The sequence below is a fragment of the Pelophylax lessonae genome (genome assembly GCF_965119305.1).
Source record: "Pelophylax lessonae genome assembly, chromosome: 4".
Lineage (NCBI taxonomy): Eukaryota > Metazoa > Chordata > Amphibia > Anura > Ranidae > Pelophylax > Pelophylax lessonae.
Genome location: NC_138771.1, coordinates 667,668,514 through 667,685,778, shown reverse-complemented (window position 1 = coordinate 667,685,778; position 17,265 = coordinate 667,668,514). Strand labels below are relative to the sequence as shown.

At 46.7% G+C, this 17,265-nt stretch overlaps 1 protein-coding gene across 1 annotated transcript in view; it reads right to left on the bottom strand.

The window, feature by feature from the left end:
- The window catches only part of LOC309553083 (uncharacterized protein), a gene marked incomplete at its 3' end in the record, with an annotated part of 78,767 nt that extends 66,673 nt beyond the window's left edge, over positions 1-12,094 (bottom strand). The window contains 2 exon segments of the mRNA XM_082253982.1: positions 10,296-10,406; positions 10,408-12,094. Coding sequence (XP_082110108.1) covers positions 10,296-10,406; positions 10,408-11,957 — 1,661 coding nt within the window. The 5' untranslated portion in view covers positions 11,958-12,094.
- Between the last annotated feature and the right edge of the window lie 5,171 nt (positions 12,095-17,265).

Below are 17,265 nucleotides of genomic sequence, written 5' to 3'. Positions count from 1 at the left end.
GGGCAAGGAGAGGAGGGGAAATGGGGGACGTGGGGGAGGGCGGGGTAGGAATTTGGATGGGTTGGACTTGAATACAGATACTTCCAAGCGCTCTTTGGTGAGTAGGTTGTCCAAGTCCGATTGAACTTCCCCCACTGTAGGAGGGGAGGGGGAGATCCACTGTCTAAGGATTATCCTGCGAGCAATGATAAGACACGATGAGATCCAAGCTTTATGAGCTATCAGAAGTGATGTCTGAGTTTTAGACCGGGCGATGAAGACATTTGGTGGCCTAATCCAGTAGGCCAAAGATGAGCGGGAAAGGGCTTTTAGTTGGTAGGAGGCCCGTGACCCGAGAAACCATATGCTCCACTTCGTCCCAAAAAGAGGAAATAATTTGGCAGTTCCAGAGCCGGTGGTATAGCGTGGGGCGATGAGAGGAGCACCAAGAGCATCCTTGATAGGGCACATGGAGGGGTGAGGAGGAGAAAGGAGAGTAAGCATGGTGTAGAATTTTCAGTTGTTGTTCTCTCCAGAATTCGTTGGTGATGAATGCACACGTGGAATTGCCAGTAGGAGCTGTTTGGAACCAGTAATTTTAAGATCTTTATCCCAGGAAGATTTGGAGGAGTCCGCTGGGGCATCCAAGAGCGTGGCTTGGAGAGGGCGGTAGATGTTAGCAAGTTTTGGGTTATCCACCGAGAGGAGGGTGTCCAAAATAGAGGGCAGAAATCTTTTCGACCCATCCCTGCAAAGTGCCATGGCACGAGAGGTGACTTGATGCAGGTATAAAAAATGGTGAGCTGGTAGGTTGAACTGGCGTTGTATGGTACTAAAAGGGAGAGGAGCTCCCGTCGAGGAATCAAACAGTTGAGCAAAAGTCTTCAGTCCTATCCGAGCCCATCAAGAGTAGATTCGCTCCAGGTCCATGTCGTATATAGAAGGGTTGCCCGCAATGGGAAGGTGGCTAGAGATGTACTGAGGCAGGCCCAGTTTTTTCCTAATCTCCCTCCAAGCAACAAGAGTGTCCTGAAAAAGGATGTTCTGCTTGAGACTCGGGGGGGGAGACTGCTAAGTTTGCTATGCAGGAGGCCCGGCAATGAGAAGGGGCCCGGAATTTGAGACTCCAGTGAGTAATTTGAGAACCTGGAAGATCCATTTAGCCAATCCATATCCACTCTCAACAAGCAAGATAAAATATAAAGTCTGATGTCTGGTAGGTTGGCACCCCAAGTGGCTTGGGGGGGGCACAATTTGGGGATGGAGATCCTAGACCTTTTGTCCTTCCACAAGAATTTCAAAAGGGATATGTGTATAGTTTTAATATCAGTATGCTTAATGAGTAGGGGAAGCGATTACATCAAGTATAGTAGTTTGGGAAATGTGACCATTTTAAAGAGATGACACCTGCCTAAGAGAGACAGGGGGAGGGTGACCCAATTGTCCAGTTCTTTGGATATTTTGGAGATCAGCGGCGTGTAGTTTAGGTGGTACAGGGAGGAAGGAGATTTGCCTATCTGAATACCCAGGTATTTTATGCTAGTCTTAGCAATAGCTAAGGGAGATGTTGATGTCCAAGCTAATGAGCCCGGGTGACCGAGAGGAAGTATTTCACTCTTCGCATAGTTGATGCGCAAACCTGAGCAGAGTCTAAACCTGTCGAATATGTCCTTGGATCCGCGGTAAAAAGCAGGATATCGTCTGCAAACAGGGTGGACTTTAGTTCCTCTCGGCCGATCCGTATGCCCGTCAGGGGAGAGGTGAAGGAAAGATGTCTGGAGAGGGGCTCTAAGGCTAAGTTGAAGAGGAGAGGGGATAGAGGACAACCTTGTCTAGTACCCTTGTGCAGGGGAATGGGGTCCGACAAAATATTGGAGGTGACTACGTTAGCAGTAGGGGAAACATACATCACCGAAATGAGGTGTAGAAAGGGTCCTGAGAAGCCAAATTTAAGGAGAGCCAGACAGAGCCATTGGAAACTGACATTATCAAACGCCTTCTCGGCATCCAATGTGATAATGGCAAAGTTGTTGGTGGGATCCGCGTTTGCTTGCGACAGCACAGCCAAGACCTTGCGGATATTGGCGTTAGCGGAGAGCCCCTTGGTGAAGCCTGCCTGAGATAGATGGAGGAGAGATGGCATGATCACGGCCAGTCTGGCGGCAACAATTTTTGAGAGGAGTTTAGCATCAAGATTTATCAGGGATATGGGCCGGTAGGAACCGGGCTCTGTGGTGTCCTTGCCTGGCTTCGGGATGAGCTTAATAAAAGCCTGGGAACCCGTGGGCATGTATTTCCCTCCATCCATTATGTGCTGAAAGACTTTGGTTAGCGTGGGGGTGAGTAAGTCTTTGGATAATTTGAAAAATTCGGAAGTGTACCCGTCTGGCCCGGGGGCCTTGCCAGGAGCAAGGGACGCCACGGCCGAGGCAATGTCTGCATAAGTGAGGGGGGAGTTCAAAAGGGCCAATTGGTCCGCAGTGATCAAGGGGAGGTGGACCTCATCAAGGAATTTATTGGCTTCCGTTACATTGATCGGATCAGGGCCGTAAAGTTTTGCATAAAACTGTTGCATGACAGAATTGACACATTTCGGGGTTTCAATCAGGCTGCCTGACTGGTCCTTGAGGGAGGTGATGTGGGTCGGATGAAGGGTCCCCTGCACAAGCGGGCTAAAAGCTTACCTGACTTATTGCCGTATTTGTGGTATTTTAAGTCCTGGAGGGACTGGTGAAATTGCTCGTGGGCCATAGCCCACTCGTCAAAGTGGTGCTTGGCCTCCTTCCACTGAGTCCTATGGGCGATGGAGTTTTGCTGGAGGAGATTGGAATGTGTCACCCGCAGAAGGGCGCTAGCGCTACGGTAATTTGCCTCCGCTTTCTTTTTGTACGCTGAGGCGAACGCTATGATCCTGCCCCTGAGGACAGCCTTGCCAGTCTCCCACAGCAAAATCGGGTCAGAGGAGTGAGACTCATTGTCTCGCAAAAATTCATCCCAGGTGCGGGTTATGATCGACAAAAGATCTACATTGTTGGCAAGGTAGGATGGGAATCGCCAGGGTTTACGAGCAGATACAGAGTCTGCCAAAGACAGCTCAATCGACAAAGGGGAATGGTCCGAAATTACCAAATCAGAGATTGTGGGTTTGTGTAGTGTAGGGAGTAGAAGTGAATTGCAGAGAAAGTAGTCTATGCGGGAGAATGTACCATGGGGGGGGGGGGGGAAGTAAAAGGTGTATTCCCTGTCTGTGGGATGAGCCAACCGCCAAACATCAGTAAGTTGCAGGCTGCCAGCAAAAATCGACAGAGCAGAGACTGTGGTGGAGAGATGGGCAGCGGCAGCAGGCAATTTCAACGATCTGTCCTCGGTGCAGTCCATGACAGCATTGAAATCGCCTCCTACCGTGAGCGTGTTGAAGAAGGACTGAGTCGGAGGTGTGGGAGCATAAACATTGGACAGGATAACTTCCTTAGGGCCATGGGAAAACTTGAGGATTTGGAGTCTCCCCTGATCATCGGTGAATAGGGGGGAACAGTCAAATGTGAGGCGTTTGTGCACTAGAATCATAACACCTGCTTTCCCTTTGGATGCGGCCGATCCAAAGACTCAAAAGTTTGCGCATGCGTCCGAAGTCAGCTGAGGAAAGGTGAGTTTCCTGCAGCATAGCGAAGTCTTTTCAGCTGCCTGAGGATGGCCATACGTCAGGGCCGATCCTAGGGTAACAGACACCTGGGTGCAGTAATATTTATGGTGCCCCCCCCCGTGTGGGCATGGTCATTTTACTAACTCCTCCCCTTTCCTAATGGGACCTGGAGGGGGTCTCTCCAAGGAACACAGAGAGGGCCTCTGTTAGAGAGTCTGTTAGAAAGAGCCTCCACCAGGCCCCATTAGAGACTACAATGGGGTTGTATCATGGCACCTGGAGGGGGGTCTCTCGAACAGAGGTCATCTCTGTGTGCATTTTAAAGTCTATGTTAGAAAGACCCCCCACCAGGCTCCATTAGAGACTACAACGGAGTCTAATGGGACCTGGAGGGGGGTTTATCTTATAGAGGCCCTCTCTGTGCCTATTGGAGAGTCTCCCTATAGAAAGAGTCCCCTCCAGCCCCCATGAGAGACCACATTAGAGTGTCACCGAACAATAGAAAAATAAACAATATTATATTAATTAATAGCACTTTGATGCCCAGGCCCAAGACTAGAAGACTTCACTTACCTTAAAAAATGGGTACTGGGGCTGGCTGCTAGTCCTGGGGCCTGGCTTCTGGGACTGGGTCCTGGCTTCTGGGGCTTTGCTGCTGGTCCTAAGGTCTGGCTGCTGGGGCTCGCCTGCTGGTCCTGGGGTCTGGCTGCTGGTCCTCCTGATTCCTGGCTGCTGGTCCTGGTTTTTGGGGCTAGGCTGCTGGTCCTGTATTCCGGCTGCTGGTCCTGTATTCCAGCTGCTGGTCCTAGGGATTGGCTGCTGGTCCTGGGGTCTGGCTGCTGGTCCTGGGGTCTGGCTGCTGGGGCCTTGGGGCTGGCTTCTGGTCCTGATTCTTGGCTGCTGGTCCTGGGGTCTGGCTGCTGGTCCTGATTCTTGGCTGCCTGTCCTGATTCCTGGCTCCTCTGTGGTGTGCCGGTCTCTGTGGTATGCTGGGCTGTGGTTCCAGTCTCTGTGGTATGCTGGCTCTGTGGTGCCGGTGGTGCTGGGCTCTGTGGTGCTGGGCTCTGTGGTGCTGGGCTCTGTGGTGCCAGTCTCTGTGGTATGTTGGGCTCTGTGGTATGTTGGGCTCTGTGGTATGCTGGGCTCTGTGGTATGCTGGGCTCTGTGGTATGCTGGGCTCTGTGGTGGTGGGCTCTGTGGTGCTGGGCTCTGTAGGCTCTGTGGTGTAAAGCTCTTGTGTGATATCTCAGCGGGGCTGCGGCTGTCATTGTGAGAACGGCGCCTCCATAGTCCTGGCTCACAGACGGAGTGATATCAAATGCACTCCGCCTGTGAGAGGAGGAGCCGTACAGAGAAAGCAGGCGGCTGCAGTAGAGAGCAAAGCCGCTGCTTCCTCTGTACGGCTCCTCCTCTCCAGGGCTGGTGCAAGGATTTTTAGCGCCCTAGGCAAAATAAAGATTACTGCCCCCCCCATATGCTCGTGAATGTGCGGCACAATGCGCATTATTAGTACACATACACTTCCAAAAGCTTAAAACGTTTTACTATGCATTAAACTTCAGTCTAAGTTACAGTCAGAGCATGTAATGTAGACTCACCATGCCTCTTAGAAAATATATTTTCCAAAATGTGGTAATTTTGTGGGTCTTTCTCCTGTCCTGGCACTTCAGTACCTCAAGAAATATGATAGGTAGTCAAAACATTAGATACAAAATGTATGCTGCTTAAAAGCCAAAAGGTGCTCCTTGGATTTTGGGCCCCTCCATGCTTCCAAGCTGTGAATAAGTTTCACACAAAGTATGAGATATATACCTATGTTAGGTAACCCTGGCATGGGGAAAAACTTTTCAGTGAAAGGGAATTTAAAAAGACATGGGCCATTCACTAAATGTGGAAGAGAAGGTGTTTAACCTTAAACTGTGTAGAGGGTTCTTTACAGTCAGAGCGGTAAGGATGTGGAATTCTCTTCCACAAACAGTGGTATCAGCAGGGACTGTTGATAGTTTAAAAAACTTTAAGATGGGCACCTTAACGAGCACAACATACAGAGATATACAATGTACTATTGACATAAACACACACACACTCACACACCACAGGCTGAGCTGGATGGACTGGTGTCTTTTTTCAGCCTTACCAACTATGTAACTATGTAACATGTGTCATCCCCTTACTTGGGAGGTGTAGAATGTATTTTGGGGTAGAATGTATTTTGGGGTGTAATTATAAGTATGCCCATGCTGTGTGTGAGAAATAACTTGTTAAAATGACAACTTTGTGAGAAAAAAAACACATTTTATTTAATTTCTTCATTTTCCAAAAGAATTTGGGCAGAAAATTACAACTTCAAAAAACTTTCCATGCCTCTTACTAAATACCTTGGACTGTCTACTTCCCAACAATGTGTCATTTGGGGGTATTTGTACTGTCCTGGTATTTTAGGGCCTAAAGAATAATGAGATAGGCCGTCAGTACATCAGTTTCATTCATGTGGAGTCTTTCCGTTCTTTTCTATTATGGAAATCTGCCCTGTTCCACTCTTGTTGGCAATCAGCATTTCATGGTTTTCAACCTTGCACCTAATTAACGGAAATTGGCTTTTTGGTTGCAGTCCACTATTAAGGCAGCATCTCCACATGTATCCCCACGGTTATGACTAAGCGAATATGATTTTCGTGAAACGCGTTAACGGTGTTTGTCCCCTGTCTCTGATTTTTGTCACTATGGATTTTTTGAATCTTCAATAAATGGATTTTATTCATTTCAAACTCTCAAGTTGGAGTGCGGTTGCCTAACTTCTATCTGTCAGTACATCAGGACTGATCAATTTTCAAATACGAAAAGTTCTTCAAAAACTTCCCGCTCTTTTTTTTTTTTCTTTTTTTATAAGTTTCTCAGCCATCTTCACCACAGCGTGACAACTCTTATACTAAACTGCAGGATCAGCCGACCTGCCAGACAGACGAGTCACATGACACTCTCAGACACGCCCAATGACTACTCCTCCCGCCCTCACCATTTCCAACAAAAATATAAAAGTGCGGAAACTTTTTGAAGACCCCTCGTATATATCCCATAGTCTGTAGACTCTACAACTTTCACATAGACTAAATAATATACTAATAATTCTACTACTAAGACTGAATAATATACTATAATAGGGTCTATTTTTACCAAAGGAATTCAGCAGAATACATTTTGGCCTAAATTTATGAAGAAAGATTATTTATTTGCAAAATTCTATAACAGAAATTAAGAAAATTTTTTTTTTTCAAAATTTTTAGTCAGTGGTGAATAAATATCACCAAAAGAAAGCAGTATCTATTTAAAATAAATTATATAAAATTAATCTGGGTACAGTGTTGCATGACCGAGTAATTTTCATTCAATTTATCACAGCGCTGAAAAATTTGCTAAATTTTATAACAGAAATTAAGAAAACATTTTTTTTTTCAAAATGTTGTTTTTTTTTCCCTTATATAGGAAAAAAAATCAGTGGTGATTAAATATAACCAAAAGAAAGCTCTATTTAAAAGACATTATCTAAAATTCATCTGGGTACAGTGTTTCATGCCCGAGTAATTGTCACTGAAATGTGATAGCACTGAAAAATTAGCTACATTTTATAACAGAAATTAAGAAAAACTTTTTTTTTTCAAAATTTTTAGTCTTTTTTCTCTTATATTGGAAAAAAAAAAACAACAGCTATTAAATATAACCGAAAGAGAGCTCTATCTATTTCAAAGAAATTATATAAAATTAATCTGGGTATAGTGTTGCATGCCCGAGTAATTGTCATTCAAAGTGTGACAGCGCTGACAAATGTGCTAAATTTTATAACAGGAACTAAGAAAGAAAACATTTTTTTCAAAATGTTTTGTCTTTTTTCTATTATATTAAAAAAAAAAAAAAAAAGAAAAAAAAAAGTAGTGGTGATTAAATATAACCAAAATAAAGCTCTATCTATTTAAAAGAAATGGTATAAAATTAATCTGGGTACAGTGACTGAGTAATTGTCATTCAAAGTGTGACAGCGCTGACCAATTTGCTAAATATTTATAAAAGAATCTAAGAAAAACTTTTTTGTTTTTCAAAAATTTGCACCTCCATCACCCTCCACCATAATATAATAATACCTCGCTTTACATTTCAATGTAGACTTTTGTATCAGCATTATGTGATAAAGCGGAGATAAGATAAGACAAGCCAGGGAGAGTCCCAGCTAATGGTCTGCTATTATCATATAACAGGAGATTGGGCAGACTCATTCCTGCTCATGTTTTCTGCCAGAGATTTCCCAGAATTCTCTCCTGTATGAAGGAGACGTGTATTTCCAGGACTGAAAACTGCCGGTGTTCCGTGAGAAAAACCTACCCCTCGTCACTTCCGGTTCACGGCACTGTATGTAATGCAGCGGTTACATTAAAACAGCTGTGCTGCAATATGAATAATCTCGGCTCCTGTCCCTGTCACTTCCCTGCTCTCGGCAAGCAAATATTAAAGCGGCGGCGGCTGTATGAAAACATAAATCACGGAGCAGAGACCCGCTTTTATATTTACTAGCCCTGATCAGGGAAGTGACAGGGACAGCAGCGGAGATGATTCGTATTGCAGCACAGGTGTTTTATGTAACCGCTGAGTGGGTAGGTTTTTTCCACGGTACACCGTGATCTTTTCATACCAGTGCACATGCGCACTAGTCAGCTCCTCAGTTGTTCTATTAGGTATCCGGGGCTGTGAGCATGCGCACTGCTGCGCTGCTCAGCTGTTCCTGGCCGGAAGTGACGAGGGTAGGTTTTTCTCACAGGGTAGGTAATTCTCACGTTACACCGGCATTAACCACCTAAGTCTATTTCTGACATTTGTTGCTTACAAGATAAAATCAGTATTTTTTGCTATAAAATTACTTAGAACCCCCAAACATTATATATATATTTATTAGCAGAGACCATGTAGAATAAAATGGCGATCGTTGCAATACTTTATGTCACACCGTATTTGCGCAACGGTCTTACAAATGCAATTTTTTTGGAAAAAATACACTTTCTTTAAAGAAAGCAGTAAAGTGAGCCTAATTTCTATAATGTGAAAGATGATGTTATGCTGAGTAAATTAAAACCTAACATTTCATGCTTTAAAATTGCAAACGCTCATGGAATGGCGACAAATTTTGGTACTAAAAAATCTCGATAGGTGACACTTTAAAAATTTCTACAGGTTACCAGTTTAGAGTTACAGAGGAGGTCTAGGGATAGAATTATTGCTCTCACTCTAACGATCGCAGCGATATCTCACATGTGTGGTTTGAACACCGTTCACATATGTGGGCGCAACTTGTGTATTCGTTCGCTTCTGCGCGTGAGCTCGGAGGGACGGGGCGCTTTAAATTATTTTTTTCTCATTTATTTTCCCTTTTATTTTTTGTTTTTACACTGTCCCTACAAAAAAAAACAAAAAAAAAAGATCACTTTTATTCTTATTACAAGAAATGTAAATATCCCTTGTAATAGAAATAAGCAGGACAGGTCCTCTTTAATGTGAGATCTGGAGTCAAAAAGACCTCACATCTCTCATTTACACTTAAAAACAATATAAAGTAATTTTTTTTTTTTCCACAAAAAAAAAAATGGGCCCTTTAAGACCAGAGGGTGGAAGTGATGTCACTCCGGGCCTCCAAGGGCATAGAGTAGAGTGGGACCATCTTGCTCTCACTTGACTTCCTGCCCATCTGTACACAGGATTGGATCCTTTTCACTGCTACCGATCTCTCCGATATCCAATGGAAATGAGCAGAAAGCGGCGGGAGGGTAGAGGGGGGTACCTTTCCCACCACCCATAAAAGTGATCCCATGGTGAATCTGCCACTGGGACTACTTTTATGGTAAAGCGGACCGCCCGCCGTTTATAAATATAACGGGGTTATGGTGGATATCTGCTGCCTTAACTTCCGGTATATAACGTCAAAGTAGCGATGTAAATAAACGGTAGTCGGTCTGGAAGTTGTGAATAGAAACAGTAAAATGAGGAATAAAGTAACCATCACTGGTTGGCCCCCTTGTGGTAGCTTTTGGCAGGTGACAGGTCCTCTTTATGGAGAGATCGGGGGTCTAATACACCCTCCAATGTTTCCCCTGACCTCTAGAGGGCAGAGGAGAAGCTCTGAAACTGGAAGTGATTAAATCATTATCACTTCTGGGTTCATTCATCCCAGAGGAGATCACAGAACTGGTGTTCCTCCGTCTCCTCAGTGTGATCCTGTCCTGGCCACTTACCACAGTCCCGGTCTCCTGGGAGGACTGGGAGAGCCTGGGAAGCACTGCAGGCAGTGACGGGGGAGGGGGGTGATCCTTCACTGTGCTGTAAAAGTGATCGGTCATTGTAAAGCCACCCGGATTACTTTTACAAAACAGTCGATTGCCGGTTTCTGCGGCCATGACCTTGGTATAACCTCTTCCTGATGGGCCGTATATATACAGATGATGGTCAGCAAGGGGTAAAAGGACATCTGTCAAGAATTATGGGGGTTATCATTGCTAAACTCTTTCTTTGAGAATGCGAGTTCCCTGGATGTCATGTCTATGCTTTGGATTCAATAGTGTCCCAGTGTTTGAGCAAGTACACAGCCAGGTAACTAGCATTCTCAGAGGGAGGCCTGCAATGACAGCCCTCATACTTCTCCCAGGAGTCACAACTTCCTCCAATCATTGGCTGATCAATGAACCAATCCCACCACCGATCAATGTGATGCCACCAGACTATGGGCCGAGTTCTCACATCTCCCCCCACATATCGTTATACAACCTTTCAATACATTAAACCCAGCATGGAGGGGCTCAGTGAAGGTGGTGGTGAAGGTGTGGAGGTGTCGGATCGGGTCACACAGATCATAAAAGGAGATCCGCCCGGCCTCATAATCCAGATCTATCCTGACTCTGTTACTGGAGAGATTGGTGGGTAAGAGGGTCTCTTTCATGTCATGTATCACCCAATACTGTTTACCATCCCTGTCCAATCCCCAGGACTTCTTATTATATCCAATCCCTGACTCGACCCCTTCCCTGTCTATACTGGGGTAACACATCCCAACCATCCACCAATCTGACCCCCCGACATCCACATCCCAGTAATGTCTCCCTGAGGAGAAACTCTGACTGCTCATCACCTGAGGACAATCCTGGAATCTCTCTGGTGTTTCTGGGTGATTCTGGTTCCTATCTGACCTGGATACAGTTTTCCTGTCATCTGATATCTGTAGATAATTATAAGCTGTGTTTCCATCCAGTAATATGTCTGCAGCTCCCTGTATATAGAAATATACATTTATCACTGTTATTATATCAGATAAACCTGTGTGTAAGACCCCCGCCACACCCAGACCCCCTCCATCATGGAGGAGTTCCTCATGTCTCTCTCTGTCCTCATTATCTCCATCCTCAGTATCACACAAGTCACCTGTGTCTGATTCCTGTAAGACAGTCAGTGGATCCGTCATGTTACACAGCTCCTCAATGGCCGCCATCTTCCTGGACAGCTCCTCCTTCTTTATTTCCAGATCCCGGATGGAGATGGAGATCCACTCTGCCCGCCCGGAGATCTCCCTCAGGACTCTCTTCTCCAGGTCTTCCAGACGTCTCCTGAGATCTCTAAACAGGGCAGTGACTCTCTCGGTGTCACCAGCTGCTTCTTCTTCTACTTTCCTCCTGTGCTCCTCCAGACTCTGGACTCTTTCCTCCGTCTCCTCTCTCTTTGTCAGAAGTTTCTGCAGAACATTCCTCAGTGTCTCCTTCTTCTTCTCAGAAGCCTCATCCAGCATCTCCACCTGGTGTCCCCGATGTTCTCCAGCCAAACTGCAGGACACACAGACACAGGTCTTATCCTCAGTGCAGTAATACTCCAGGATCTTCTTATGGATGGAGCATTTCCTGCTCTCCATGGACAAGGTGGGGTCACATAAGATGTGTTCTGGGGACTTTTTGTGGACCCTCAGGTGTTTATCACACAGAGAAACCTCACAGTGTAGACAGGATCTAACAGCAGGTACAGGAGAGTCCACACAGTAAGTACAGAAGACCCCGGACTCCTCTTGATCTGGCTGAGTAGACAGGAAAGTCTCTGCTATGTTACGTAGTTTCATGTTCTTCTGCAGTGCAGGACGATCCGGAAACTTCTCTCTGCATTCAGGACAGGAATATCCTCCAGACCCCTCCTGTGTATCCAGCACACCATCAATACAGACCCGGCAGAAGTTGTGACCACATCTCAGGGTTACAGGATCTGTATAAATGTTCAGACAGACGGAACATTCCAGCTCAGCTCTCAGATCTGCAGACGCCATCGCTGACAGCAGAAGAGAAACGAAACTGAAAGTCTGGAGCTAGAAATACAATTGAACCGGTTAGAACTGGTCTGCACAGGGCGAGGCTGAGCTCAGCTCTTAGCTTACTTATTCAGGATCCTTGTGATGTCAGAATAAGACACGCCCCCATGATTGTTTATATTTACACTCATAATTCATTTAAAAGACAAAAAAATAATGTTTTAATATTTTCTTTTTTAGCGTCGAATGTCCATAAACTACATGAATAAAATAAATGCTAAAGAACTTTAATATTGTTGTTATCATTATTATTATTATTATTATTATTATTCAGGATTAATAGAGCGCCAACAAGGTGTGCCGTGATTTACACTACAAAGGGGGACGGTAGAAGGAGAAAATAATGGAGGAGAAGAGAATTAGGAGGAGCTGCTCATGGGGGGTTTCCATATAAAAGAAGAAGAAGAAGTTCGGAGTGTAATAATCGCCTTTTTTCCAGTGGGAACGCAGTTCCAGCCCCTCCCCCACACAATGTATGTAATGGAAAGGGGTACTAGAGTGTACTGGAGGGTCTTCTGATGCTGGTTGATCTATGGCCGCTGGGGGATCTATTGTTGTGAGAGTCTCTGGTTGCTGGGGGGGGGGGGGGGGGTTACTGTTGCTGGTGAAAGATCTATTGTTGCTGGAGTGAGAAGGGTGAATCATTGTTGCTGGGAAGGATCTACTGTTTAAGGAGGGGTCTATGGTTCCTAGTTCCTAGGAGATCTATTGTTGCAGGGGGTCTTTTACTGACAGGGCTTTTTTTTCTCAAAAAATAGGTATAGGAACTCCCCTTCTGAGTCCCCCCTCGTCTCTGCCCCTACCCACCTCTGAGTTCCATTCCTTGGTTACACCCCCTACCCACCTCCTACTACCGCCCCTTTTAGAGAATACAGAGCCAAGTATAATTTTGTGGTGCTAAATCATTTGTATGGAATTTGTTACTGATAACAAGAAAAGCAGTAAAATAGATCCCCTGCAGCCAGCAATAATAGACCCCCCCCCAGCAACAATAGATCACCCACACAACAATAGACCCCTCACACAACAATAGATTCCCCATCAACAGCCAACTCCACCCCAGCAACAATAGACCCCCCACACAACAATAGATTTCCCAGCAACAACCGATTCCCCCTAGCGACTATAGACTCCCACAGCAACAAACTGACTGCACCCCAATAACAATGGTTCCCCTGGAGCCAGTAATAATAGACCCCCCACAACACAATAGACTCCCCCAGCAACAACCAAGTCCACCCCATCAACAATATATCCCCTGCAGCTAGAAATAACAGACCCCCACACAACAATAGACTCCTCCAGCAACAACCGACTCCACCCAAGAAACAATAGATCCCCTGCAGCCAGTAATAATAGACCCCCCAGCAGCAATAGACCTACACAACAACAACAACAGACCCCACCTTAACAACAATAGATCAGCCACACAACAATAGACTCCACCCCAGCAACAATACATAGATCCCATGTAGCAACAATAAATCTGAGCCGAGCAACAATTAGACCCCACACAACAGTAGACCTCATCCTAGCAACAATAGATCCCCCACACAACAACAATGGATCACCCACACCAAAACACAGCACCCAGCAACAAAAGGTCCACCGCAGGGTATTAGCCCCCCCCCTCCCAACCCCCCAGCAGCATTAACAGATCTTCCAGCAGCCAGCATCAATACACCTTTCAGTAGTCAGCATCAATAGATCCTCCAACAACCGGCAAAAATAGACCTCTCCCTCAATAGTAGATCCCTCCTACAAATCTAAGACCGCCCAGGAACAATCGACCCTCACACAAAAACTGATCCCCGAACAGAGATATCAGATCCCCTAGCAGTCAGCATCAACATTTGTCCAGTGCTGGAGGTGCGGGAACTATGCAGGGAAAAATAAAGACACTCAAATATTTGACAAGTCCTTTATTAAAGAAATGAAAATCTCCCAATAATGTCCCTGGTTGTAAATCCATCATCAATCACGTTGTCTAGCAATGCAGATCCACATCATCTGCTGTGTGTTAACTGGGATCTAGTGCCTGCAATTGCTACCAGCAGGGGGGCTATAAATATGTCCCCTTTCTTTTCTGAATGAACACAGGGAGTGATCGGTACTGATCACACACTGTGTCCATTCACAAATGAAGCATAGTAAACATTGTTACTTTACTTCAGTTTACTTCACTTCAGTCTCAACGGTGAGTCTCAGTCTGTTTGAACCCCTGAAATTTCCCCAAAGCCCCCTCAACAGTATCCGTAGTACAGGGCCCTGTGATTTATAACAGCAGCCCTGGACATAAGTAAGGATGGGTGAACGGTTCAACCCGAGCATGAGCTGGAGCCAAACATTTGCCTGTTCATCCATTCACTGAACCCCCAAATTTACAGGGTGTTCTCCCCAATGAACCCCCAAATTTGCAGGGTGTTCCCCCCATGAACCCCCAAATTTGCAGGATGTTCTCCCTGATGAACACCCGAATTTGCAGGATGTTCTCCCCGATGAACACCCAAATTTGCAGGATGTTCTCCTCCATGAACACCTGAATTTGCAGGGTGTTCCCCCCCACCATTAACATCCGAATTTGCAGGATCTTCTCCCCGATGAACACCCAAATTTGCAGGGTGGCCCCCCCCCGATGAACCCCTGAATTTGCAGGATTTTCTCCCCGATGAACACCCAAATTTGCAGGGTGTTCTCCTCCATGAACACCTGAATTTGCAGGGTGTTCCCCCCCACCATGAACATCCGAATTTGCAGGATCTTCTCCCCGATGAACATCCAAATATGCAGGGTGGCCCCCCCCCCCCCCTCCGATGAACCCCCGAATTTTCAGGATTTTCTCCCCGATGAACACCCAAATTTGCAGGGTGTTCTCCTTGACGATGAACACCTGAATTTGCAGGGTGTTCTCCCTGATGAACACCCAAATTTTCAGGGTGTTCGCCCCAATAAACACCCGAATTTGCAGGGTGTTCTCCCCGATGAACACCCAAATTTGCAGGGTGCTCTCTTTGATGATGAACACCCGAATTTGCAGGGTGTTCTCCTCGATGAACACCCAAATTTGCAGGGTGTTCGCCCCAATAAACACCCGAATTTGGAGGGTGTTCTCCCCGATGAACACCCAAATTTGCAGGGTGTTTTCCCCGATGAACACCCAAATTTGCAGGGTGTTTTCCCGATGAACACCCAAATTTGCAGGGTGTTCTCCCCGATGAACACCCAAATTTGCAGGGTGTTCTCCTCCATGAACACCTGAATTTGCAGGGTGTTCCCCCCCACCATGAACATCCGAATTCGCAGGATCTTCTCCCCGATGAACATCCAAATATGCAGGGTGGCCCCCCCCCCCCCTCCGATGAACCCCCGAATTTTCAGGATTTTCTCCCCGATGAACACCCGAATTTGCAGGGTGTTCTCCTTGACGATGAACACCCGAATTTGCAGGGTGTTCTCCCTGATGAACACCCAAATTTTCAGGGTGTTCGCCCCAATAAACACCCGAATTTGCAGGGTGTTCTTACCGATGAACACCCAAATTTGCAGGGTGTTTTCCCCGATGAACACCCAAATTTGCAGGGTGTTCGCCCCAATAAACACCCGAATTTGGAGGGTGTTCTCCCCAATGAACACCCAAATTTGCAGGGTGTTTTCCCCGATGAACACCCAAATTTGCAGGGTGTTCGCCCCAATAAACACCCGAATTTGGAGGGTGTTCTCCCCGATGAACACCCAAATTTGCAGGGTGTTTTCCCCGATGAACACCCAAATTTGCAGGGTGTTTTCCCCGATGAACACCCAAATTTGCAGGGTGTTCTCCCCAATGAACACCCAAATTTGCAGGGTGTTCTCCTCCATGAACACCTGAATTTGCAGGGTGTTCCCCCCCACCATGAACATCCGAATTTGCAGGATCTTCTCCCCGATGAACATCCAAATATGCAGGGTGGCCCCCCCCCCTCCGATGAACCCCCGAATTTTCAGGATTTTCTCCCCGATGAACACCCGAATTTGCAGGGTGTTCTCCTTGACGATGAACACCCGAATTTGCAGGGTGTTCTCCCTGATGAACACCCAAATTTTCAGGGTGTTCGCCTCAATAAACACCCGAATTTGCAGGGTGTTCTCCCCGATGAACACCCAAATTTGCAGGGTGTTTTCCCCGATGAACACCCAAATTTGCAGGGTGTTCGCCCCAATAAACACCCGAATTTGGAGGGTGTTCTCCCCGATGAACACCCAAATTTGCAGGGTGTTTTCCCCGATGAACACCCAAATTTGCAGGGTGTTCTCCCCGGTGAACACCCTGCAACGCATTGAGTGCTCCACAGTGCATACTGCGCCCTGTTTGGTCAAAGTTTTGCCCAATCAGGGCCCAGTGTAAGCTGGTTGTTAAGGAGCGGGGCCGGAAAGCCAGCCGCAGCGTCCTTAACAACTGATGAATTATCAGCTGCCAACGGGTTTCCCCTGCTAACAGCTGAATGAAAAAAAAAAAGTGCTGGTAAGAAACGGCATGGGGCAACCCCACCCCCTCCCCCAGTCCATACCAGGCCCATTGGGTCTGGTATGGATTTTAGGGGGAACCCCACACCAAAATTTTAAAGAAAACTGGTGTGCCCCCCCAATTCCTGACTGTAGAGGATCTATTTTATTGCTTTTCCGAGGTTGGGTAAGGGGTGGAGACAAGGGGGGGATTCAGAAGGAGGGAGTACTTGCACCTATTTCCTGAAAAAGAATCCCTGGTAATAACTGTGTGTTAGGGATCACAGATGGGGGTGTCATGGGGTGTATGGTTGGGGGAGGGGGGATCACAGATAGGGGTGTCATGGGATGTATGGTTGGGGGAGGGGAGGGGGGATGACAGATGGGGGTGTCATGGGGTGTATGGTTGGGGGAGGGGAATGAGGAGGGATCACAGATGGGGGTGTCATGGGTGTATGGTTGGGGGAGGGGAGGGGGGAGGAATGACAGATGGGGGTGTCATGGGGTGTATGGTTGGGGGAGGGGGGATCACAGATAGGGGTGTCATGGGATGTATGGTTGGGGGAGGGGAGGGGGATCACAGATGGGGAGTGTCATGGGGTGTATGGTTTGGGGAGGGGAGGGGAGGGAGGAGGGATCACAGATGGGGTGTCATGGGATGTATAGTTGGGGGAGGGGAGGGGGGATGACAGATGGGGGTGTCATGGGGTGTATGGTTGGGAGAGGGGAGGGAGGAGGGATCACAGATGGGGGTGTCATGGGTGTATGGTTGGGGGAGGGGAGG